The 25,008-nt window shown below is 43.1% G+C and overlaps 1 protein-coding gene across 1 annotated transcript in view; it reads left to right on the top strand.

Annotated features, from left to right (window-relative positions):
- The window catches only part of aopep (aminopeptidase O (putative)), a 132,446-nt gene extending 111,843 nt beyond the window's left edge, over window positions 1-20,603 (top strand). Inside the window, exons 16-18 of the mRNA XM_080738633.1 lie at window positions 7,016-7,102; window positions 7,553-7,701; window positions 20,203-20,603. Coding sequence (XP_080594759.1) covers window positions 7,016-7,102; window positions 7,553-7,693 — 228 coding nt within the window. The 3' untranslated portion in view covers window positions 7,694-7,701; window positions 20,203-20,603. The remainder of the gene's footprint in view (window positions 1-7,015; window positions 7,103-7,552; window positions 7,702-20,202) is intronic.
- The last annotated feature ends 4,405 nt before the right edge of the window (window positions 20,604-25,008 follow it).

Here is a 25,008-nt window from a genome sequence, read left to right on the forward strand (position 1 = left end):
TGCGTGTGCATGCGTGCGTGCGTGGCTGCGTGCGTGCATGTGTTGTCTGTTATCAGATTTTCTGATGCAATCCATTTAATGCGGCTTCCAGAACAGAACAGAGAAAGCTTTGAGATTTGAGTCTATTTGCAATGTCCTTCCTTGGCCTCTGTAGCATGGCCTGACTGTCTGGAACAAAAACTAAACAAGAAACTTTCAGTGTTAGCTAAAAATATACTATATATATTATCGTTTATCGTGATAAAAAAACACTCATGATAATCGTATTGTGGAGATTTTATTTATATATATATATATATATATATTATATTGTGTTCCGTCATGCACTGGGATCAATTCACCTTTTATTTGCCGAGCTGCATATCCTGTACCACTTAAACCCTCCATAATTGGTAAAAGGTACTTATGATATACGTACTTGATACAGACATTTTTTCCACTCTATTAGATGTCTTTGCCAAAAAATAGCCGATCTACAAGCTTGTAGATTGTAGATCTGCTATTTTTTGGCAAATGTTCAGCCCCAGGATAATGGATTTTGATTATCGCGATAATATCGTAAATCGCGATTTCTTTTGTCACAATAATCGTGATAAGAAATTTTCATATCGTCCCATCCCTAGAGCACACACACGCACGCACACACACGCACGCACACACACACACACACGCACGCACGCACGCACTTACTGTACATGCAGGCACCTTGGCTGAAGCCAATGGTCCAGCCCTAATGTTAGTAATCTTATTCAGACAAGGTTAATCACTAACTTTCCCCCCTTATAAATGTGGCCATTTATTCTCCCTCTCCCACTCTGTCTCCCTGTTTGTCTCCTTCTGATTCCGTTCACCTCCTGGTCCACTACGTTACTGTAGCTTTGCACAGCACATTACCGGCGTGCCTCTGGGAAGATGGATGGTGAATTTGTTTGAAAGTCTTGGCATACACACAGCAGGCCTGAGTGCTGTGGTGGGAAAAGTACTCGCATGCTTTACCTATGAGTAAAGTATCAGTGCTGCCATGTAGAAATACTCTGTTACAAGTAAAAGTCTGGAATTAAATTATTGGTATCAAAATGTACTTAAAGTAGTACTAGTACTTACTCATTATGTACTCATTAATATGCAGAATGTCCCATTTAACAAAGTCTTCAAATGTATGAAAATAGCAGATCTACAAGCTCACAATGCGTCACATCGTGAGTGGCTATTGCCGAAATGTATATACTGTAGGGCTGAAGTGGACAGTTACTCTTTGTTTTTCTAATAATAATCTAAATATACAAAGTAACTAGTAACTATAAAGTTTTCAAATAATTGTAGTGGAGTAAAAGTACAATATTTACCTCTAAGATGTAGTAAAAGTACTGAAAATTTGAAATAGTCCAGTAAAGTAAAAAAAAAAATAGAGAAAAACTCAAAAGTGTGCTTAAGTAGGCCTACAGTACTTGAGTAAATAGAAACTTAGTTCCTTTTCACCACTGCCTCTGGGAAGATGGATGGTGAATTTGTTTGAAAGTCTTGGCATACACAGGCCTGAGTGCAGGACGGACCCAATAGACCCTGACTGTTTACATCTTGGAAAATGGTCTGTCCAGAGCCGACCAGAATGTGATTACAGGAACACGTTACAGATAGTGCATGCATGGCATTTAGAAATGTATGTCAAGTTCAACCCGGTAGCATGACGCCCACCAGACACAAGCCGCAACCTGCCGCAAAGTGTCTGTTTTGAGTTATAATATAGCTTATATTAAGCTACAACTGTGTGAAAAGATTTGTGAGTTGTCATTAATATCTCATCTACTCATTGTAACCACTTCATTTCAGTTTATAGCTTATATTAAGCTACAACTGTGTGAAAAGATTTGTGAGTTGTCATTAATATCTCATCTACTCATTTTAACCACTTTGCTTCGGTTTTGTGATGTTATGCAGACTGTACTGTATACAGTACCTAATGAAGTATTGAAATCCTATTATCCACTTAAAATGGTTAACTCCTAGTTTAGTAAACTGTGTGTCAGTGTGTGTGTGTGTGTGTGTGTGTGTGTGTGTGTGTGTGTGTGTGTGTGTGTGTGTGTGTGTGTGTGTGTGTGTGTGTGTGTGTGTGTGTGTGTGAAGTAAAGTAACTAAGTAGATGTACTTAAGTACAGTTTTGAGGTATTTGTACTTGAGTAATTCCAATTTTCAATACTTTTACTTCTACTCCACTACATCTCGGATCCAAATATTGTACTTTTACTCCACTACATTTATTTGAAAACTTTGCGGATATAAATTATAATATTATAAAATATACATTTTGTTATTTTTCATTCTTTTACTCAAGTACATTTTGAATTCCGGACTTTTGCTTGTAACGGAAGAGTATTTCTATATTGCATTATTGATACTTTTACTTAAGTAAAACATTCGAGTACTTTTTCCACCACTGGCTGCAAGGCTGCTCTGTGAACAGTGTTATGTGACCATGAATATGCGGCTGTGTGTGTCTGTGCGTGCGTGTGTGTGTGTGTGTGTGTGTGTGTGTGTGTGTGTGTGTGTGTGTGTGTGTGTGTGTGTGTGTGTGTGTGTGTGTGTGTGTGTGTGTGTGTGTGTGTCTGCGACTCTGCGTGCATGTTTGTGTGCGTGCATGTGTGCGTGTGCGCGTGCGCCTGTCTGTCTGTCTGTCTGCGAGCAGGAGCATGTGTTTGCATGTATGAGAGTGAGAGTGCGTGACTTTGTCTCACTTCCCTTCATGTGAGTCTCATGTGATGTGTGTGCATGTGTGTGCACACATATTTGTATATAGGCATGTGTTCATGCACTTCCATGAATGTATGCATTTTTTTGGCGTGCATATTGTGTGCGCGTAGAGTGTGTGTGTGTGTGTGTGTGTGTGTGTGTGTGTGTGTGTGCGTGCGTGTGTGTGTGTGTGTGTGTGCACACTCAGAGGCCATCTGTGGGTCAAGCACACTGGACACATTGTGCCAGCGTGGCCCCTTGCTGCCTAGGTCAGGTTTACCCCTCCAATCACTGCAACCTGCACAGGGCCACATCAAGAGGACCCTGCAACATGAGGACAGGGAGAGGAGAGGAGAGGAGAGGAGAGGAGAGGAGAAACCCATGCCTAATGTTTTATACTCTAATTTAGTCACATGATGGTGTCCCTTGTCCCTTGAAAATAACAGATCTACAAGCTGACAATGCATCATGCCGCGACGCGGTGTTGTCTTGTAGATCTGTTCTTTTTGGCAAGCAACGTGGGTGTGCTTTAACAACTTAAAAACCTATACATAGTTGACTGGATTCCCAAGGGCTCTGTGCTAGCCGCAAAAGCTCAAAGCGTGAAGCATTGTGAGCTTGCAGAATAGGTTCAAGTAGTTAATGGGATAGTTAAACTAAACAATTTAGTTACGCCAATAGTTTGATGACCAGCAGTGGTTCCCTATGGCAGTGGTTCTCAACCGCTATGCCACGGACCTTTGGTGTGTAAGATGTCTCTCTGTGCTGCATAAAGTTTAGAACGAAAGCACCCCCCTGTGTCTCCATAGTGTCTATCTATGGAGACACAAAGAGACTGCGTTGTTCCCTATGGAGACGCAAAGAGTCTCCTCAAATTATTACATCTCCATGGGGTGAGTAATTGATTAGAAAACAAGTCATTTTATGGGTGAACTATGTCTTTAAGTTCTATGTCTGACTCATGTAAGGTCTGTTCACACAGAACACACACTGGTATACAGTGTACCGTACTGCAGGACCTACATCACGTTAGCCACGTAACACACATGTCATATTTACCATAATGGGAGTGTACATATTTGTTGCATTGCTGCACAATACGTGCCTGCTCGTAGGTGTGTGTTGTTGGGGGATGAGGGGCGTGTGGGGGTGATGGTGTTGCGTGCAGTAATAAATGGAGGAATGTCCCTGTGTAATTCTGCGTATGTGTGTATGTGCCTAGAGAGAGAGAGAGAGAGAGAGAGAGAGGCCCAGGAAGGGAAGCCAGGCAGAGTGTAGAGGGGTGCAAGGGAGAGGGGCACCAGGCAGCTGCTCCAGCCGCCCCAGGGCTCTCCCCAGGAATGTAACCCAGTGCAAAGAACAGCTGCTGGGGCTACATGGGCCAGAAGAGCAGGGCTGCTGCTGGAGGGTGCAGATAGATACACACACACACACACACACACACACACACACACACACACACACACACACACACACACACACACACACACACACACACACACACACACACACACACACACACACACACACACATGTGCGCACATGCACACGTGCGCGCACACACACACACACACACACACACACACACACACACACACACACACACACACACACACACACACACACACACAGGAGAATAGCACATTAAATCATATTCCCACGCAGACAGAGTATCGTTTTAGAGTGATTACATGATTAAACAAAGTGGAACAGGTCTATCCTTTATTTTTCTGTCACGCAATGCATGCCACGCCATCATTATACGCCATCATTATTCAGATTGTAACGGACGTGCGTGTGCCTGTGTGTTTAAACAAATAGCATTCCAGAGTGAGTGAATTGGATAGATAGATAGGTACAGCAGGTAGGTAGGTAGGTAGGTAGGTACGTACAGGTACAGGTACAGGTACGGGTACGGGTACGGGTACAGGTACAGGTACTGTAGGTAGGTCACTACCTCTCCGCATGTTGCAGCCTGTAACACAAGCAGCTTCACAGATTTCAATAGCAGGAGACAGATAGCGGTGAGGAGAGAGAGAGAGGCGAAAAGGAAGCTCTTCAGAGGCCAATTCAACTAATGTGTATTTAGTGGACTGCGGAGGTGATGCTGTATCTAGATGAGTGTGTTGTCACCAGAGCATCGCTGAACCTCCGTTCCAAGGCAGCATATACAGGTGGTGCATGGACACCACCTGCTGTGCTGGGCTAAAGCCATCTAAAGTTTGCTTTAGAACAAAATGCCGCAAATCATGAATCGTGTCCGATTGCGGTGAAACTTTGCACGCACATTATAGCACTACGTTGAGGACAAACGCCGACCTTTTGACTTTTTAGCAAAACCTTTTTTCTTTATTTATTTTTAATATTACTCCTACACATTTTGTCCGAACATCACGCAAACCGTTACACATTATCTCTAGATTCAAGTGATCAAGATGGATCCGTCCGATTTTTCATATTCCATCCTGATAACATTGCTGGCTTTACAATAACCTACCTGACCTGGCGGAGACCTGTGCTCTGCTCTGAGGAGCACTTTTTCTAGCGTTCTCTCTTTCTAACTAACACTCATGCAAGTACGTAAGAGTGCAGCTGAATGTACAAACATAAAGTTGTGTCCGCACGCACACACACACACGCACACACACACACACACACACACACACACACACACACACACACGCGCGCACACACACACACACACACACACACACACACACACACACACACACACACACACACACACACACACACACACACACACCAGATGAGGAGGGATGATGGGTGAGGCAGGGACAGAACCAGTCTCTGATCTCTCCAGTAACCGCGGCAACAGAGCTGCTATTGATCCTCTGGGAGAAAGGCCAGGCATCAGCTTACACACACACACACACACACACACACACACACACACACACACACACACACACACACACACTGACGCAGACACAGACAGACACACGCACACGCACGCCAAAATATTTCCACTTTTATCAAATTATCCTTGTGGAAGTCTCCCTTTATAAATGTTAACAGTAAAGTCCAGCCAGAAACTGAATTTAGTCCTCTGCCTTTGGTCAAAGTCTTTCACTGACTGTGGAAAGACTGGCTACAGGCTGTGTTTCTCCATGTCATGGCTGATTAGAGTGTTCTCCTTCTTCTGCCATGTGTATGCCCAGCATCATAGCATGATGTGCTCTACTTAAACACTTAAACCCTCTGCACTTAGACATCGGGACCTCAGTTGGCTCTCTCTCCGTACTTCTGTCTAAAGTGGTGAAGTACAGGAGGCCGGGAGCCACCACTGGCCTACACCAAATCTCTTCCTCCCCAAATAGCTGATCTGCTGGTTATTTGTGGCTAATGTTCCTCCCACAATATGGATGCTGGGGTTCAAGTGGTTAGAGAGCAGTTTAGTTAGCATTTGTATTGCAATGTACAGTATACAACTATACAAACAGTTATGAATATTTGTATGTTATTTACTACTTTATATTAGTTCTACAGTATGTGTATTTCCCAATACAGCAGCAAATGTTATAACCTAAAAATATATATATATACCGGGTAAAATCTCTTTGTCGGGAACACAGGCTTTTCATTGGCCAAATCCGTCTATTACGTAGCTGGACGATGGCCCCCTAGAGGCTACAGAACAATAATGTAAGTAAGTATAGACACATTTTGGCATGAATGTAGTTAACTAAAAAACACAGACGTGGTTGAAAAGTGGCGAAGCCGTCCTTTAACCACATTCAGTCTCGTATCCCTATTCTGGCCATGTCATTAAAACTTTGACTTGCCCATTGGTGTGCCTTGGGTTGAAAACCACTGGTAGAGACTTGTTTTACAACCATTCTGAGACTGCGCTGACTACAATCCCAATTGACACCATCCTGTATTTTGAACCAGCTGTAATGTAAAACGTTATGTTTCGGTGTTGGTGTTATGAATATACGTATATATTCACATGATGGGAGAGATACATATGGAAGCTAGCAATCTGTGGAACTATTCATTTTATTTATTAATTGATTTAGCAGGGACAAAGCCCGTTAATCAACAAGCAACAAACAAATGGAGCGATATAAAAGATTATTTGATGCAACCTGGCAAAATATGTCCTTTCTTTTCGACTGTTGAGTTTTTAGGGTGTGCGTCCTGTCATGTGATTTATGGTGCAATTCATGATATTTCTGTGTGTGTGTGTGTGTGTGTGTGTGTGTGTGTGTGTGTGTGTGTGTGTGTGTGTGTGTGTGTGTGTGTGTGTCTGTGTGTTGACTTGCAGGTCAGGCATCGCTGGTGTGAGCTGGTGGTCAAACATGGACTCTCTGAGGCCTACAGAGATGTGGAGCACTTCCTGGTTCATGACCAGGTGAAACCATATGATTGTACATTGTCGTACTTATGTTACAGCGCAGGAAGGAATTCGCACAGGACGGAATTCATTTGCAAGACATTGAGGCGTTACTTGCTTACTCACTCACTCACAGACGTAGGGACAAGATGTGACAGTTTTCAATCTCAAATGTATATAGGCCTAGTGTTTTTCTAAGTACCCAAAGGCGCTTTACATTGAAGAGAAAACATTTTATTAGGAAAACACTAAGAAAGACTAAGGAATACAATAAAAAAAAAACAGCAGATCAGTGAAACAGGGTGTGCAGAAAGCCGTATGGAAAAGGTTTTGAAGGATTGGAAGGTGGGGGCTTAAAATCGAAATCTGTTGGACTCTTGGTGAGTGTGCGTGTGTGTCCTCCAGGCTATGGGAGTGTATCTGTATGGAGAGCTGATGTTGCAGTGTGTGTGTGTGTGTGTATTCCAGGCTATGGGAGTGTATCTGTATGGAGAGCTGATGTTGCAGGAAGACCCCGACCAGCAGGCTCTTGCCCGCCGTTGCCTCTCATTGGTCCGGGAGCAAATGGACCAATCAGCACGGAGAGTGGTGGAGGAGATGGTCCTATGACGTTGCAGGTAATCTGTCACCTTCTGTTATTTCAATATAGGGACTTAAGGCTCCGACGGCTTTCAGGGCGGCTCCGTTAGGCGGAAGTACGGCTGCTATGATGCAATCGCCTTAGCGGTCCAAATCGTAAAGCAAACAGCCGTCGACTGAACTCTTTGGTTCCCATGGAGACGCGTCTATGCAGCAGGCGTTGTAGCCACTATGTGGAAAGGTAGCTTCTGCCGTTGTAGGAAGGGCTGCGACGGCAGGCAGGTTTATCTATCGAGCACTGATCCATGTCCAGTTGCCGTAGCCGTCTGCCGTAGCCGTCTGAGCTTAAATTCCCTATTGGCAAAAACAGGACTGCTACAGTGCAATATCTTTTACTATAGTTTAATTCAATACTACAGTGAAAACATTTGACACTTTTATCTAGCTTTTCCTTTCCGATTTTCAGTTCCTTTTAACCCAGAATCATCGTTATTAATAAAACCCCATTTTGTTTTGTTTTAGGTCAGTGCTTCTCAACCTGTGGGTCGGGACCCCCAGTGGGGTCCCCAACTTATTTTGGGGGAGTCCCCAGATAATTAGCTTAATGTGGAACATTGTTTTCTCACTCAAAAGTAACCAAACCAACATAAAGTTTAATTGTATAGAGTGTATACGCACATTTCTAAAAGGCAGAAATTGTGAAAATATCCGATCTGCCGTTGTGAGCATGTAGATCTGCTATTTTCACAATAGAACCGATAGAACTATCTTATACAAAATATTATTTTGAGGGTCGCGGCCTGAAAAGGTTGAGGTGAACTGTCCATTGTTAGAATGGCAGTGTGGAAGAACTATCATGCTTAACTTTTATAGTCTGTCATGTGACGGTGTTGCATGCCGGAAATAGCCGATACTAGCCGAATCTCATGGCGTGTCTGCTCATTTCGGCAGGCAACCTTTCTGCAGCAGTAACTCTCAAAGATGATTTATAAAACATGATCTACTCCAGGGGTCTTCAACAGGGGGTCCGGGACCGCTAAGGGGTCCTCAGAGTTATTACAGGGGGTCCTCCAAATCTTTGTGTGATAGAAACTTTTTTTTCCTCCTTTTTTATATTAACCAGGGTTAGGGCCCTAGCGTCCATATTCTGAGAACTTTAGCCAAAAATAACAGATTGTCTACAATCTCACAACGCCTCGCAGCACGAGGCGTTGTGAGCTTGTAGATCAGTTTGGTGTAGAAGGGGAAAAGAGCAGACCAAGTACAAAGTATTGACAGTGCAAGTAGTTAAATATCTGAAAACACAAATTGACATGAATCCAAAATACACTGACGATTGTGCTGTCAAACGATGAAACTATATGGTATCTATGGGTTGTGGGGGTCCCTGCTTCATCTCTCTCTTAACTAAGGGGTCCTTGGCCTGAAAACGTTGAAGATCCCTGATCTACTCGGACTCGGTGCATTCATCTGGTCCATGTCAGGAGCTGGACGTCTCCGTTCGCAGCAAAGTGACTCTGTGGTGTTTAGACTGGCGAGTTTCACATGGCAGTCTGCAGGGACGGAAAGAACCAACCGCTGCCATGACGTATTAGACCCAAAGAAGGCTGCAGTGGATTTGATATATATATATATATATATATATATATATATATATATATATATATATATATATATTTAGAGGAAATCCTACGTGGGCACCGCTTTACTACTCAGTAACATAATAGGCAAATTGAGATGGCAATTTGAAATGGCCCAAGTGTTATTCATCGTCTGTTCATCCTTTTTTTTGTACCGTAACACTTCCCGTTTTGTGAAACACAATATCCCCAGACTGTGGATGTGTTGGCCCACAGTGTTGCTCTGCGATGGCCCCTGTGAAAAGAAAGCATTGTGTTGGATCAATCCTGATTCCATCTGCACCAACGGAACGGTCCACCCTCAAGTCACTTGGCTACCTAGACCGTACATTCCTCCCTGAGCCCACTGCGCGCGTGCTTGTGTGTGTGTGTGTGTGTGTGTGTGTGTGTGTGTGTGTGTGTGTGTGTGTGTGTGTGTGTGTGTGTGTGTGTGTGTGTGTGTGTGTGTGTGTGTGTGTGTGTGTGTGTGTGTGTGTGTGTGTGTGTGTGCATGTAAATGTGTGTGTGTGTGTGTGTGTGTGTGTAGACTCAGAATGAGGCCTTTTCCGTGGTTTCACAGCAACCCTGTCAGGATGTGTTTGTCAGAGGAGGAATTTGGGAATGTACTCCTCAAACAAACGAGAGAGAGGGTGGGGGGGGGGGGGGGGGGGCAGAGAGAGAGAGAGAGAGGGAGAGAACGGGTCAGTGAACGTTTTCCGAGGGGCTCAAGAGACACTGGTGATTTTCACACTGTTTACCCTGAAATTCCTCCTCTGCATATCGTCGCTGTCGGGTGGAAACCTTGTATGTCCAAAACCGTTCGTTTTGCATTTATCATTTTAAAAATGATCTAAACTTGTGAAAACAGCAGATCTACAAGCACACAACGCCTCGCACCGCGAGGGGTTGTGTGCTTGTAGATCTGCTGTTTTCACTACTTTTGTGCGACCGCCCTGTACGATGAAGCAGGGCTTTACTTTGTGAAAGAGCATACAAATTTGAAACTTGGAGATACAAGGTTTCCGCCCGACAACGACGATATGTGCGTTCATGGGAGTGTGTGTGTACGCGCATGCATGTGCGTAACCGCACTGTCACCCACAGGGCTCTTGGGCTTCTCAAAACAGTGAGGGGTTTATTTGTTACTTCCCCCCCGAAAGAAGGGAGGAGAAAGATTTATAGTTTAGACAGACCGAAAGAAAGAAAGAAAGAAAGAAAGAAAGCAAGAAGGCAAAGGGAGGGACAGAGAGGAAGGGAGAGGAGGAGAGGAACGGAGTGAAAACAGGTCACTGTTTGGCATCGATCGTTTTTTTTTTGTTGGCGCCACGTCATTGCAGTAAGACTTCAGCTCAGTGTGACAAACGCTGGCCATTAAACCCCATCTCGTCGTGACAATTTACGCTAAATGTTGGCATTTACCCCGATATTAACTTGAAACGATGTATTAGCGCATGCTAGTTGTTGGAAAATGAGCATAAGAAATGCTATCTCTCCACGGAACTGATAAGCCTCATTGAAATGTAAAACAATTCTATGGCAGTGGCAGGCTTCCATGATATCTTCCTTCTTTCCCTTTTGAAGCATTTCATTTTGTTCCCTTTTTTGCCAGACAGAATTTGTCAACTGTCACGCTGCGAGATCACATTTAATGTGATCTGACAGCAGGACAGTTGATGGCTGAAACGCCAGCTGCGTTCGCTCCTGCCCGTTCTATCTCATTTTGCATCACCTTATCGCCTGAACAGGAGCCGTTGTAATTCTACCTGACCTTACCTGTGGGTCCTGGCCCAGTCGACCCGGCCTTTGAAAAACTCTATCGCTGTCATCATCTGTGCTCCCAGCCAGTGTGTGGCTGGTCCACGGCCCCCGTATTCCCCAAAGCCCCCGCGACCTTGCGAGATGACGGCAGTGTGGGTGGGTGCTGCTAAATACTTGTCCGCAGCAACCTGGGTGACTTACAGTCCTAAGTCTTTTATCGGACTGTGACCGAGCTGAGCATGCGAGACGAGCATTTATCTTCATCCACACACACACAGACACACATGTGAGCACACGAAAAGACAGCTTTATGCATTGGTACAGAACGTGAAAGGCTTTCTAAGCAAGCACTCGGTTTATGGCTCATTCCTGATAAATCTTCTTTTTCTCTCGTACATGCACAAACACACTTTTACACGTACGCAGTGTGTGCCCACGGATCTCGTGTCACCATCACTCACTCCTCCGCTACACCACCCTGCGGAGTTTTTACAACTCGTGAGGAAATAAAACGGGAAGAGCTGACATAGAGGACAATGGAATAGAGCCATTTAGAGATCTGTCTGCTATCTTTTGCCTGTTGTTTCCAGCGGGCTCGAACTGAGCGGGCCTCTGTAAACATCGATGGATCTTGCAGGTCTGCTCGGGCCCAGGGCCCAAATTGTGCTCCAATTAAAATGATGGATGAACCCTCACCCCTCTGCCTTTTTCACATTGCACTGCGTGGAGATGGATTTATGTTGCACTCCCCCACTTCGTGTTCCCGCTGATCGTACCCTCTCGAGCAGAGCATGTGCACACGCGCACACACCGAGTACAGAACAGTAGGATTAGCCATAGGGTTTTAACCGAGAACAACATGTGTGCAAAGGTGGCGTGCCCGCGCACTTTGCCGCTTTTCTTTTTTTCAAAGGAGAAGGGTGGTCTCTCCTCATCTTTCTCTCCCTCCCTCGGTCTTTTCCTCCCCCCTGGTACATGCCTCTGGAATCCCTCTTGATCCGCTTAATGAGGGGCATATCGCCGGTGTAGCCGAGCGTGGCGAATAGCAGAGGAGAAGGGGTGAACCGTAGAGGGGGTGAGACGGGAGTGGAGGAGAGAAGGGGTGAGAGGGAGAGATGGAGCGAGCGAAAGAAGGAGTATATGCAGGGAGGAGAGAGACAGATAAAGATAGTGATGGGAGCAGTAAGTCACAGGGGTCTTCAACGTCTTCAGGCCAAGGACCCCTTAGCTGAGAGAGAGATGAAGCAGGGACCCCCCTCTACATATTGTATAAATGTGTGATGCAGATTTTCATCGATTTCATAGATAGATTCAATAGACTTGTTTGACAGCACTGTCATCAGTCTATGTTGGATTCGTGTTAATTAAATGTGTATTTTCAGACATTTAACCACTTAAATCGTCGATATTTTGTAAACTTGACCTTTCACTATGTACTTGGTCTTTGTTACCTCTGCACTGTTGACTGTTGATGTCCTGGGCCATGGCTGAGCCAGTTTTACAGATCCACTTCTCCAACAGCATATTTCGGATCTTCAGAAGATCCACCTTGCTGATGGTGGCTATTTCCTTACATACAGCATGAATATTGAGAGCTGTAGTAACTCGAAGGACCCCCTAGGGGTCCCGGACCCCTGTAGTAAGAGACGCAAGGAGAGGTGATGAGACGGTGGGAGAGGAAGAGAGAGAGAGAAGGCGTGATTTAACTTCTCCAACTCTGCCGCTCAGATCTTAAAGCAAAGACTGGAGAATGACAGAGTGAAGGACTGGTAGTGCGAGGAGGTTCCAGATGTGTTCAGGTTCCTTGCCTCTGGCCCCGGCTCTGGTGGGTGGTGTGTGGGTGGGTTAGTGACAGACTGTGGAACTCGCAGACGGCGACAGAGAAGATCTTGTTCTTTCATGTCGGGGTTGTGAGGGTTCCTGGCGTGCTGATTTGTGACTTATGATAAAAATCACATTGCCAGGGATTACCACACAGCCCAGACCCAGCCTGCTGCCATGGCAACCAGGGGCCCTCACATTCACACACACGCACGCACACACGCACTCCCACCCGAGAAACGCAAACTAAAGAAGACATGATTACCTAAGTGTTTGTGTGTGTGAGGCCCACTTTGAGTGAAGTTGATGGTTTGGAAATATTGAACAGAATGTGGATGAAGCACATGCTGTTTGTGTGTGTGTGTGTGTGTGTGTGTGTGTGTGTGTGTGTGTGTGTGTGTGTGTGTGTGTGCGTGTGTCTAGCCAGACCGTAGTCTCTCTCCATGCAGGTACAGAGCTTAGCTGATTGGTGAACAGTGATTGATCTCCTCTTTGTTCACAGTGGCTAAGTTCTGCACCTGAGGAGAGCATGACCCACATGACCAGGAAGTCACATGGATGGATGGATTGTGGGTTCCATTTGTCCTGCTCTAGAGAGAGAGGGAGAGAGTGAGAGTGAGTGTGCGAGTGTGTGTTAGGGCATTAACGACTTGTGTTATTTGGAAGTCGACTCGACTCGGTAAAAAGTTGAGTTGAAGTCGACTTTATTGTTTGATGACGTCATCACAATGTGCGTGAACGGGGGGACAAAACCCGAAACCCTGTGCTCAATTCCATTGAAAAAACAGTTGGAAAAGGATAGAATCATTCTTTCCTTGGCAATAAGCAATCCTACGGTTTGAATGCTGTACACACGCGTACACCTGGAGCAAAAATAATGATGAAAAAATACGTTTTTAGTTGGGGTTTTTTCGACTTTCCCTGGTGGGAGTCGACTCGTGTAATGAAGTCGACTGAGTTGACTTGTCGACTTTATGGTTAATGCTAGTGTGTGTGTGTGTGTGTGCGCATGTGGGATAACATGAACACTCGTAGTCCTATTTTCCGCTGCTCTATCTTGACAGAATGTCCTCCATTTTTCTCTCTCTCCTCCCCAAGTCTGCGCCACCTTCTTTTTCAGTTTCCCCCCCGCTTCCTATTTGCCCCCCATCTCCCCTCTCCACCCTGGGTTCTGTGCGTCCACCCTTCCTCTGTTTGTGTAAACAGAATACTCCTATCCTATTTTGTCTGCCTCCTGTCTCCTGTCTTCTCTCCCCTATCTCTCTCTCTCATCCCCCCTTTGTTTTCTCCCCCCTCCTCCAATCTGTCTCCTACCCCCCACCCCGCCCCACTAGACACTCACACTGTCTCTGACACTGAAGTCTCCCGCTCTGAGACCCCCTGTTGCACGTCTGACATGTTGCTTGATGTTACTAATGAGTGTGGTGGTGCTATGCCCCCCTGCTTCGCCCGCCTGACGCTCTTTCACTGTTTCACGTCTCTGAAGTTGTGCTTTTCCCCAGTTGAAATCAACGTTGTTTTGTCATACGACACAGTTACTCAGGTTGCAGCTTGAAATATAATTTCAAGCTGCAATCTCGATTGATGTGTATTGACGTACAATCTTGTCAATCAACCGGTGGTTAGGTACTGTAGATCGATACCGGCTATTTTCACTATTTAAAATAATGTAAATAATAATTGAGGAAAAATATGTAAATAATAGTGGTATTGATCTGAAGTCATATGGCCCAGCCCCACGGTATGGTTGGTAGTATAAAAGCAGCATACTCTGTTTTGCTGGCCAAAGGTGAGACCAAGTACCTCAGAGACTTTCTGACCGTAGTTCCAGTACTAATGAGGCCTGGGAGACCTGGGCGCAGCTACGCCAACAGTTTCACCATCATCATCATCATCATTCTCTCCTCCTAGCTCTCCATCATTCCCTGGCTAGAGCTACTCTGACACAGAACTGTTCAGTGCATGCGACGTTTGGCTCAGCCGCTCAGGGAGGACTTTGACAAAACACCACTCACTGTCAGTGTAGTAGAGAGTCAGCAGGTCAGCACTCTGTATCAGTCTGACAGTTTCCTGTCAAGGACCCCAAAATGAACATGCATTTGGCAGTGGACCCCCCATCTGAGAAGACTTTGTGCCAGATACTCCCATAGGAGAAGATTTGTGTTAAAACATTTTATTATTCAGCATTTTTCACATTTTCTCAAAATTGTTGAATAGTAGTGTATTTATAAGTTCACAACGTCGATTGTGATATTAACTCATTTTGCAGGGCATCCCCCTGGAGCCCCCCCCCCCCCCCAGGACCCCTGGGGGTCCCCAGACCCCACATTGAGAAGCACTGGTTCAGAGAGCAGCAAGTCAGCACATGGTATCAGTCTGAAGAGTGCCTGAAGCTAGATCTCAGGGTCTTTAAATGAGACATATTGATGTCTGATCTAATCTCAGCCGATGGTTAGATAGATACAGTAGATACCTTTATTGATCCCGCAGGGGAAATTCAGCAGCCAGAGACAGCACAGCAGTTTAAGTTACAGATACAGGGCATTAGGAGTACAGCAAGATACATTCATATGAAGAGTAGCATCACAATAAAGATACCATCAATTATTAGTAAAAAAGTATGCAAACGTACAGTATACCCCCTATACCAGGAGTCTTCAACAGGGGGTCCGGGACCCCTAGAGGGTCCTCAGAGTTACTACAGGGGGGCCGCCAAATCTTTGAGTGATAGGATAATTATTTTTGATACTTGAACCCTCGCATCCCTATTCTGAGGAGAATTTTGTCCTGAAATAGATCGGCTAGCTTGTAGATCGGCTACTTTAGGCCACTTTAGGCCAATAGGTTGGATGTGGAGGTAAAAAAAGTGATTAAGTGTCTTAAAAAACACACACAAATCCAACATTGACTGATGACAGTGCTGTCAAACAAGTCTATGAATCTACCTATGACATCTGCAACATAGTTTTATACAACATCTGTCTCTCAACTAAGGGGTCCTTGGCCTGAAAACGTTGAAGACCCCTGCCCTATACAATCATCCTGCCTGGTTTAGAACAAGAAAGACACTATCAGTAAAGCCAAGGCAGAGAATATCCATAAAGGAGGCTGTAAAACACCTTCCCTTTCTGTGTGGTACTGTCTGGCCGAAACCTTGTGTCTCCATATTTAAACTTTATATATATATATATATATATATATATATATGTAAAATAATGCACTACTTCTTCACACAAAGTAACACAAATAGGCGATCTGCAAGCTCATAACGTGTTTTAAATTCTTTAAATATTTGGTTTTATAAATATTGAACCAATGAAAAGTATTAGTAAGAGTAATAACTACTATTGGATCACATGGTTCCTGAAAGGAACGGTTTTGGGACACCCAAGGTTTCTGCCCGACAGCAACGACATTGGTCTTCTACTTTCACCGAATATTCAGCCCCCAGAATGGGGACGCCGCTGTTCAAGTGGTTAAACTTGGATTTATTTATTTCATAAAGAAAATGGTAAACAACAGTTTCCAAAAAACACCATTAAAGAAATACCTTCCCTCACTCAATTATGGACAAACGCACCTGTCAACCACCAGCCAAGTTGTCAACAACACTGCATCATCTCGGACAGAATCCACGATCAGGCACAAAAGATGATTGACACTAACAAGGCTGTGGCACTGAAGCATAAAAATAAAATAAAACTTTTCTATAACCTCCGCAGTGACATTGAGTATACTTTAGGGCATTGTGTTACACTGCGTGTAGTTCCGAAGCTTTTACAGCTGCCTAATTGTAGTGTTAAAAGTCAGATGGTCTGAAATAATAGCTCCCTAATCGAAAGTGACAGATGGTTGAGGCTGTGCTTTAAAATCCGTCATTTTAGACTTTTGGCATATCTGAACATTTTGCTGTGAGGAGGTATTATGGTCTTCTATATTCATGGCGACAAAATGGCGACTAAGCGAGGACAGATGTGTGAATTAGAAATGAGGGCCATGTGCAGCCTGCCAGTTTGAGCTCCTATATTTAGGGACTGTTAAAAGAGTAATGACCATCAAAGGCCCGTAATAGAGAGGAATTACCATTACAGCCCACATCGAAAAGGTGATTTATTATACTCTAATGGGAGGGAAATGTGCCCCGCACATCAAAGGACAAAGCAACTTTGTATAAAAGACACCAAAAATAAACTCAGCCCCTCCCCCACGCTGCCCAAAACCTTAAGTCCATTTTGAGGAACAGTTCCGGGGTTTGAATTAAATGATATGCCGGTAAATGCTTTAGAATTCCAGGAGTTGTAATATTAATGCATGCTCTTCTGGTGGGAAATAGTCCAATTCAATTTGGAAGACATTGTGCTGTAGCTATTTTCGATGGCTTGACCAGTTGCTATAAATATCCTTTAGGCTTTGACTTATGGGACCAGCGTTGGATAAGGTCAGCCACTCTGCCCACCCAGCTGCAGCATGCAGTAAAACCCCCTCCTCTCAGTCAGTCACACCGGCCATCAGGTGAAGTTACCCTAGTGTCCCTGTTCTGTTTGTCATCAGAATAGGTAAACATCCAATGTAAATGTAAGCCATTTACCATGAGAGGGAGTGGGTTGTTGGCTGATTTACCACTGTTTCAGGGTTGTGGCACGAGGCGGACAGTGCTACAAACAGTGGTAAATCAGCCAACAACCCACAACCTCGAATGGTAAATTGCTTTTCTACCACTTCTACATATACATGAAAGAAAACACAGTTGTAACTTGCAAGGTTATTTAGTTACAATCAACTGCAACACAACAGTGGTCCATGTGCCAACTCAAGGTTGTTGACTGATTTACCACTGTTTTAAGCCAATCAGAAGCCAGTATCTGAACATGTGACCACAAAAGGTGGTAGAAAACCAGATCTACAAGCTCAGAGCGCATAGATTGGCTATTACAGTATATTCGATGTAACATGATTAACCCTAGAACACTAATGCCAGGTATATTAATATTACCCAATATACTACTTTTGGTTATTGTTTTATAAATATTCCAAAAAATAAAAAGATAAAGGAGGTGGGAACTTCTCCTTTGGTCCACTGATTCCATATGAGAATGGTCCAGTGAAGGCAGTCTACTGCCATTTGTGGGAGTATTTCTTTTTTTTTTTTTTACCCTCTATCTGGGTGAAATTCACCCGGACACCTGCCTGTAGGAACAAACTGGGATGGGGGCAGGGAAACACACCTACCTTCTATGATGTCACTGAGCATCCTGAAGGTACCCAAAGACATAATTGTCTGGGTGAAAATCAGCCGGCGTTAGTGTTCTAGGGTTAAAGAGACAATATATACAATACCTTGACTGATAAGCCTGTTGGTTCTTTATCATATTTGAACTGGGGACCCCCCCACCCTGACAAAAAGTATCTACAAGCTCACAGTTGCAAGCTTGTAGATAAGCAATTTCTTTTTGATCAGCTATTTTCTTTTTGACAATTTGGCCAATGTTTGACCAGTTTTTATACAGTAGTTTTGTTGATTACCTTTGATGCAGATTTTTAGAGGTCTTAAAAGTCCTTAAATTGTCACTTCACTGTCATGTGAGGGTCCCGACCCACAGGTTGAGAACCATTGTGATAAGCGATGGTGGCAAACAGGTTTTAGAGACAGAAAGAAAGAAGACTTGGGCTTGGCCTCCTGTGCCTACTGAGCTGATAATCAGTCCTACAAACCACTGGCTCAGTTCAGCAGGAACAGGAGTTCAGTCTACTCACCAGCGACACCAGCACTGACCCCAGCGGGCCAGTACAAGACTTCAACACATCTGCAATGTGTCATGTATTACACAAGCTGCCCTTAATCTGAACATTAGTCAAATTCATTTTTTAAATCCATGGTATCCCAGTCTTCGCAAGCGCAAATTGGCCTTTAATGGACACTAGATCTCAAGTGGCCAATTTAAGTGATTAAATTCCTTTGCAGGAACACGAAGATTCAGTGCACTGCTAGATGAGTGGGTACTCCTGTGATTATTAGTCAACTCAAATATCATAGTCAAGTACAGTTTTACTACTTAACTCTTAACTGCACATCCATTTTTCCCCCTCTGGCTTGGGAACAGCTGTGCAATGCAATAAAAACCTGGTCCTTTGTCTTTCATAAATACACAATTAGATTTTGATGATGCACTATATCAGAGTACACTGTTATCATCAAAATGGTACGTACATGCACAGTATCTACACCAAGTCCAGAGCGTAATACAAATACTGCTTAACATTGTGTGGAAACCATGTGGGGGACACGGCCCCCCAACCTAGGCCAGATTTGAACCAAGCTATTCAAGGTATCCTGCGTCACAGACTCCAATACTAGTCCACTGCGCCACCGGTGCGAGGTCATTTCATACTGCTTTGTGCCGCTTTTGAACTTTTTCTTTCGGAATTATCGGAAATAAGTCTTCAAAGTAAAGAGTTGAGTGGGGTTTAAACTCACTACCTCTGGATCTCTAACTCAGTGAGCTAACTGCTGCCTGTGATACTATTGTCTTCTTTCTGATACAATGATACAAAAATAAAAGAGAGAAAGAAAAAGTAGACCTTAATATTTGCCTATCATTTGTTGTGCTGTTGCTAGAAGTTGTTCAGTCTTCAAAGTAAATAATTGAATGGGATTTGTACCTACCACCTCAATATCCCAAACTCAGTGAGCTACCTGCTGCCTGTAAGGAATTGTCTTCTTTCTCATTAGAGGAACAACAAACAAAAAAAGAAAGAAGACTTTTAACAGCAAATGTGTCTATCGTTTGTTGTGCTGTTGCTTGACTAGATGTTTGATTGTTTAAGAACCACAATGGAAACAATCCTCTGGCTTTTGAATACAAAGCTTTCTCATGGGTCTTCCTGGCACTACATCTTCGATATTCGCTAAATTAATAGTTAGATGTATATTTCTTTCTTTCAACATTTGCATATCTACAAGCTCACAATGCATTGCGATGGGATGCATTGAGAGCTTGCAGATTTGTTAATTTTAACTTGTGCTTTTGGGTAAGCCACTCAAAAATGACAGGGGTTGTTTGTTTACTGCTATACCCCTTTATGTATAATGTATTATGTATCTATGGGGTTCCTGTGTGTGTACTGCCAATGTACATTATCCACATGAGAGAAGTATTAGTATTACTTTTAATCCCTAACGTTTCCTCTATTTCTGTTTTACTTGTTGTAAGCAAGTGATGGGAGTGAAGATTTCAATGTCTTTGTCCTGTCCTGTCCTGTCCTGTCCTGTCCTGTCCTGTCCTGTCCTGTTCTGTAATTGTATGCTGAGAATTAAATGAAGGCTTTGACTTGTTTTCACAGGCAGCCGCTGAAGGAGGGCAACAGTAATATGTGGACGAAAACACCAGCCATTACCTCCACTTGGAAGACCCTCTTGATTACCCAATGCATATTTCAATGTTGTCAACTTTTCCTCAGGACATATACAGTACATGTAGCGCTGTCAGCTTGTGTCAATCATCTGAGCTGTAAAATACTTTCAGGGCACATACAGTACCTCTGTTGTGTTTCAACTTCAAACTAAAACATCCCACTAGGTCAATTTCTTTGTTCATAGTTTCTTCCATGTATTCTAATTCTGTGTTGTAGACTGGCTGAGTGAAGAGAGGAGACAGAGGCTGATTGATAATAGGACACCTGTGAACAGGCCTCTGATCTATCTCTCTCACACACTTTGCTAGATGCTGGTCAACATTATGGATCTGCTGGTTGTAGCATTTGTTGATATGTTTAACTTCATTTTTTTGTCATGACAGCATATCACAGCAACTGGGAGCTCTGATGATTTTATTTCTTTGTTATTCAAAGATTCCCATACTATGTCAAAAGACACATTTTAATTAAATGTAAAACATCCTGCAAATAAAGCTAAGTGTCATTTAAACAAAATCATTGTACTTTATGATCTGTGAGTAACTGTGTGTATGTATGGTCAAGATTTGTCAAACTAAAAAAGAAAATTTCTAAGAAATGTTAAGTGTGCCTGCAGCTCGCTAAGTGTGTGCAACCTTGTGTAGCGGTTGGTGTTAGCATTAGCATGTTTAGCATTAACATTAACACATATGGTGCCAACCCCGAGTTTCCCGAGTTTGTATTGGTACTAGTGCTGTGCCAACCCCGAGTTTCCCGAGTTTGGGCCGTTTTTGAAAAAAAAAAAAAAGAAAAAAAATTCAAATTTTTTTTTTCCAAATTTTTTTTTTGGACCTCCAGAAATGTATTAGGCATGATCGCGATCGCGAAATTGCATGTTTAACCCCCATACCAACCCATTCTTTCAAACATGGCAGCCATGTTTGTTTACATCTGAAGAAAACATAATGGCCCATAAATCATGAATGCCTGAACGGATTTCCAAGTGGATTTTTTTGTTTGAAAGCTGTGAACAGCATCTACACACGTGGTGCATCATCTAGGCATGGGCGTGCACTTTTTACACACTTGCACAATTACATGGAAGTCTATGGTAACCATGGCAACGCGGGACATTGGCCGGAAAAAATCATTGCAACATAAGTGTTAACATCAGCATTAGAATTAACATTATCTTTATTAGCATTAGCTTTAGCATTTTTTTAGCATTATTAGCATTTTTCGCATTAGCATTTTAGATTAGCATTTTTGGTATTAGCATTTTTAGCATTAGCATTTCTAACATTAGCATTAGTATTTTTAACATTAGCTAGCATTAGCATTTCTAACATTAACATTAGCATTTGTTAGCATTAGCATTTGTTAGCATTAGCATGTGTTAGCATTAGCATTTGTTAGCATTAGTATGTGTTAGCATTACCATTAGCAGTTAGACGTTGGGACTGTGGGACCACCCACCGAGTTTGAGACCAGTAACGTGTTGGGAAGTGGAGTTATGGCTGTTTAAAGCTCAGCCAATAGGAAGACAGAGGTGGCGGGGCCTATCATTACAGCTCGTCCGTATTGGCCATCTAAGTACTCACGCCAAGTTTCAAGACCCTACTATGCTGCAAACAGGCATTATAGCTGTTTAAAGCTTAGCCAATAGGAAGATAGTGGCAGGGTTTAAGAGGGGCGAGGCTTAAGTAATAAATCACAAGTAAAATAAAGTTTTATGAAAAAAATTAAAAAACTTGACCAAGTTGAAAGAATCCACCACATTTTTCTCCTCTGAGGAAATGGCACAGCGCAGAGGCTTTCCACCTATGCTTTCCACCGAGGAGGAAAGCATTGATGGAAAGCCTATGCGCTGTCATTTCCTAAGAGGAGGAACATTTGGTGGATGTCTTACAACTTGGTCAAGTTTATATATATATATATATATATATATATATATATATATATATATATGATCTTTTTTTTAATAAATCTTTATTCAAAAGTCATGACATACAAGACAATACAAATTCAGTGAAATACAGAAAATGCTTTTCACTGGTGTTGAACCACCAACTTTTGGTTCTCTGGGCAAAGTTCTTTCCTCTGTGCTATAGAGCCATAGTAAGTCTACAGGGGACAACAACGTTACCAGTAAGACTCCCTAATAGGGAGATAAGCGACTGTCAGGTCGCAGCGTGATTTTAGGGCAAAATGTGTAGGAGTAGTGTACAAAAATTAGTTTGAAGAAATTGGCCTGAAGGTGGCGCTATATGGGACAGATCCATGTTGATGACATGAGTGTAGACATACTGTGTACCGATTTGCGTGATTTCAGGGCAAAATCTGTAGGAGCAGTGTCCATAAATGTGTTTTAAAAAATCTGCCTGAAGGTGGCGCTATATGGAACAGATCCATGTTGATGACATGAGTGTAGACATACTGTGTACAGATTTGCGTGATTTTAGGGCAAAAATTGTAGGAGCTGTGTCCAAAAATGTGTTTTGCAAGAATCGGCCTCATGGTGGCAAAATTTGGCATGGATTGGGGCAACGGTTGCGGAGATATGAGCAGGGAAAAAGTGTGACGTGTGGCGTGTGACAGACAGACTGACGGACTGACTGACTGACTGACTGACGGACTGACTGACAGCTGGTGGAGGTTTTGATAGTAAGTGCGACCTGACGGTCGCAATTAATCTCATAGGATTCAGAAGCCTAAGCTTTCTTTTCACAATTTAAAAGTTTTTTTCCATTTAGTTGGACAGTGAAAGACAATGTTCATAAAGGTGTCAAATGAAATTAATGTTTGCCCCTATTGACTTACAATGGCTCTATAGTACAGAGGAAAGAACTTTGCCTTGAGAACCTGAGGTTGGTGTTTCAAGACCAGTGAAAAACATTTTCTGTCTTTCACTGTCTGTTTTGTCTTGTCTTGTATGTGATGACTTTTGAATAAAGATTTATTAAAAAATAAATAAAAAATATAAATAGAAAAAACTTGACCAAGTTGAAAAAATCCACCACATTTTCCTCCTCTGAGGAAATGGCACAGCGCAGAGGCTTTCCACCTATGTTTTTCACAAAGGAGGAAAGCGGTGGAAAGCATAGGTGGAAAGCCTCTGTGGTGTACCATTTCCTAAGAGGAGGAAAATGTTGTGATAAATAGCTTAATGAGTTAGGATACTGAGTTAATGATACAGAGGCTGTGGGTTCAAGCCCCACTGAAGATCTTACTTTAAAGTCTGATTTCCAGCAGAATAATTTCAAAACCAGTTCAGAAAGCATTGTGAGATGACCTCACCGTGCTGGTGCAGCGGACTAGTAATGAGGTCTGTGAAGTAAAATAACTTTAATAGGTTTGTTCAAATCTGGCCATGGTCGAGGCGGGGTCTGCTTGGGGTGTGTGGGCAATGCATGCAAGATCATACAGATATTCACTTAAGTAATGACTTACTTAAAGATGATAATTCAAGATGTCTTACTTTGCATCAAATCTGTACACCATTTGGCATTTTAAGGCTGAAATTGTACCCACGCTAAAGCAAGCCTGATAAAAGTATCAAACACGTAAAAAATGTAACAGAATACAGGGAAATATATTTCTTTTAAGAAGTTTTGGGGTGAACCCAGGGTTGCCAACAGAGGACTGTCAGAATCCAGGAGATTTTTTTGTGTGTAAATAATCATCTACATATTACTTATTATATATGCCACAGCCCCTTTAACCTTGCCTGTAGGGCCTGTGGTGTCCATTTGGTGTTCTCCCTGTATGTGTGCTTCTCCCACAGAGCCTATGGGTGTCGGCCAATTAGCTTGATGATTAGGTGCATTGGGAACACCTGGCCAGAACTCCCTGGAGCCCTACTTAAGACTGGGTGGCAAGCCAGTTTCCCTCTCCCTGTCCAGACGACAGCACCTCTTTTGTTTGCTTTCCCTTATGTTTGAGTTTGCACACTCTTGACTTCAACACCCCACACTTAGCCGGGGACCCACAAGCCCAAAAGCTCAAGGAATAGGGTAGGACCTGTGATTTTCTGCTGTACTTTTTATTTCTGTTTTATCTATTAGTTTGGTCATTAAGGTCCACAGAATGAGAGGCCTGCTCTGCTGGAAACATCGTGAAAAAAAGTTATGGCCATTTGTATATTCACTGTCCCATTGACTCCACTAGAAATATTAAAAAAAGGAAAAACATCTGCTTTAATTAGCATGTGAGGGGTCAAACTAGGGGTTCTTCATGATTTTGAATCCATAGCAAGCATTTGTTTTGCATAAAAAACATTGCTTGGGTTAACTTTCGGCAGCCCAAAACTGTGAAAAGAAAAGTGATGACTCATCACTTTTGACTGTTTTGGGGGGCTGATATCTAGCCCAAGGAATGTTTTTCATGCAAAACAGATGCTTGCAATGGATTCAGAATCACGTAAAACCCTTAGTTTGACCCCTCACATGCTAAGCAGACTTTTTAAATTGTTTTTAAATATTTCTAGTGGAGTCAATGGGACAGTGAATATACAAATGGCCATAACTTTTTTTCGCGATGTTTCCAGCAGAGCAGGTCTCTCATTCTGTGGACCTTAAAACAGAAATAAAAAGTACGGCAGAAAATCAAAGGTCCCCTCCCATTTTGGTGACTGGGTCCCCAGCTACACCTACCACACATCCATGCATTGCTGACACTACTGATTACTGACCTACACAGCTCAAACTCTTGAAAGTATTACTTAAAGGAGTATTTCACCACTTTTCAACCTAATGT

The sequence above is a fragment of the Nannobrachium achirus genome, assembly GCF_963921795.1.
Source record: "Nannobrachium achirus genome assembly, chromosome: 12".
In the NCBI taxonomy this organism is placed as follows: domain Eukaryota; kingdom Metazoa; phylum Chordata; class Actinopteri; order Myctophiformes; family Myctophidae; genus Nannobrachium; species Nannobrachium achirus.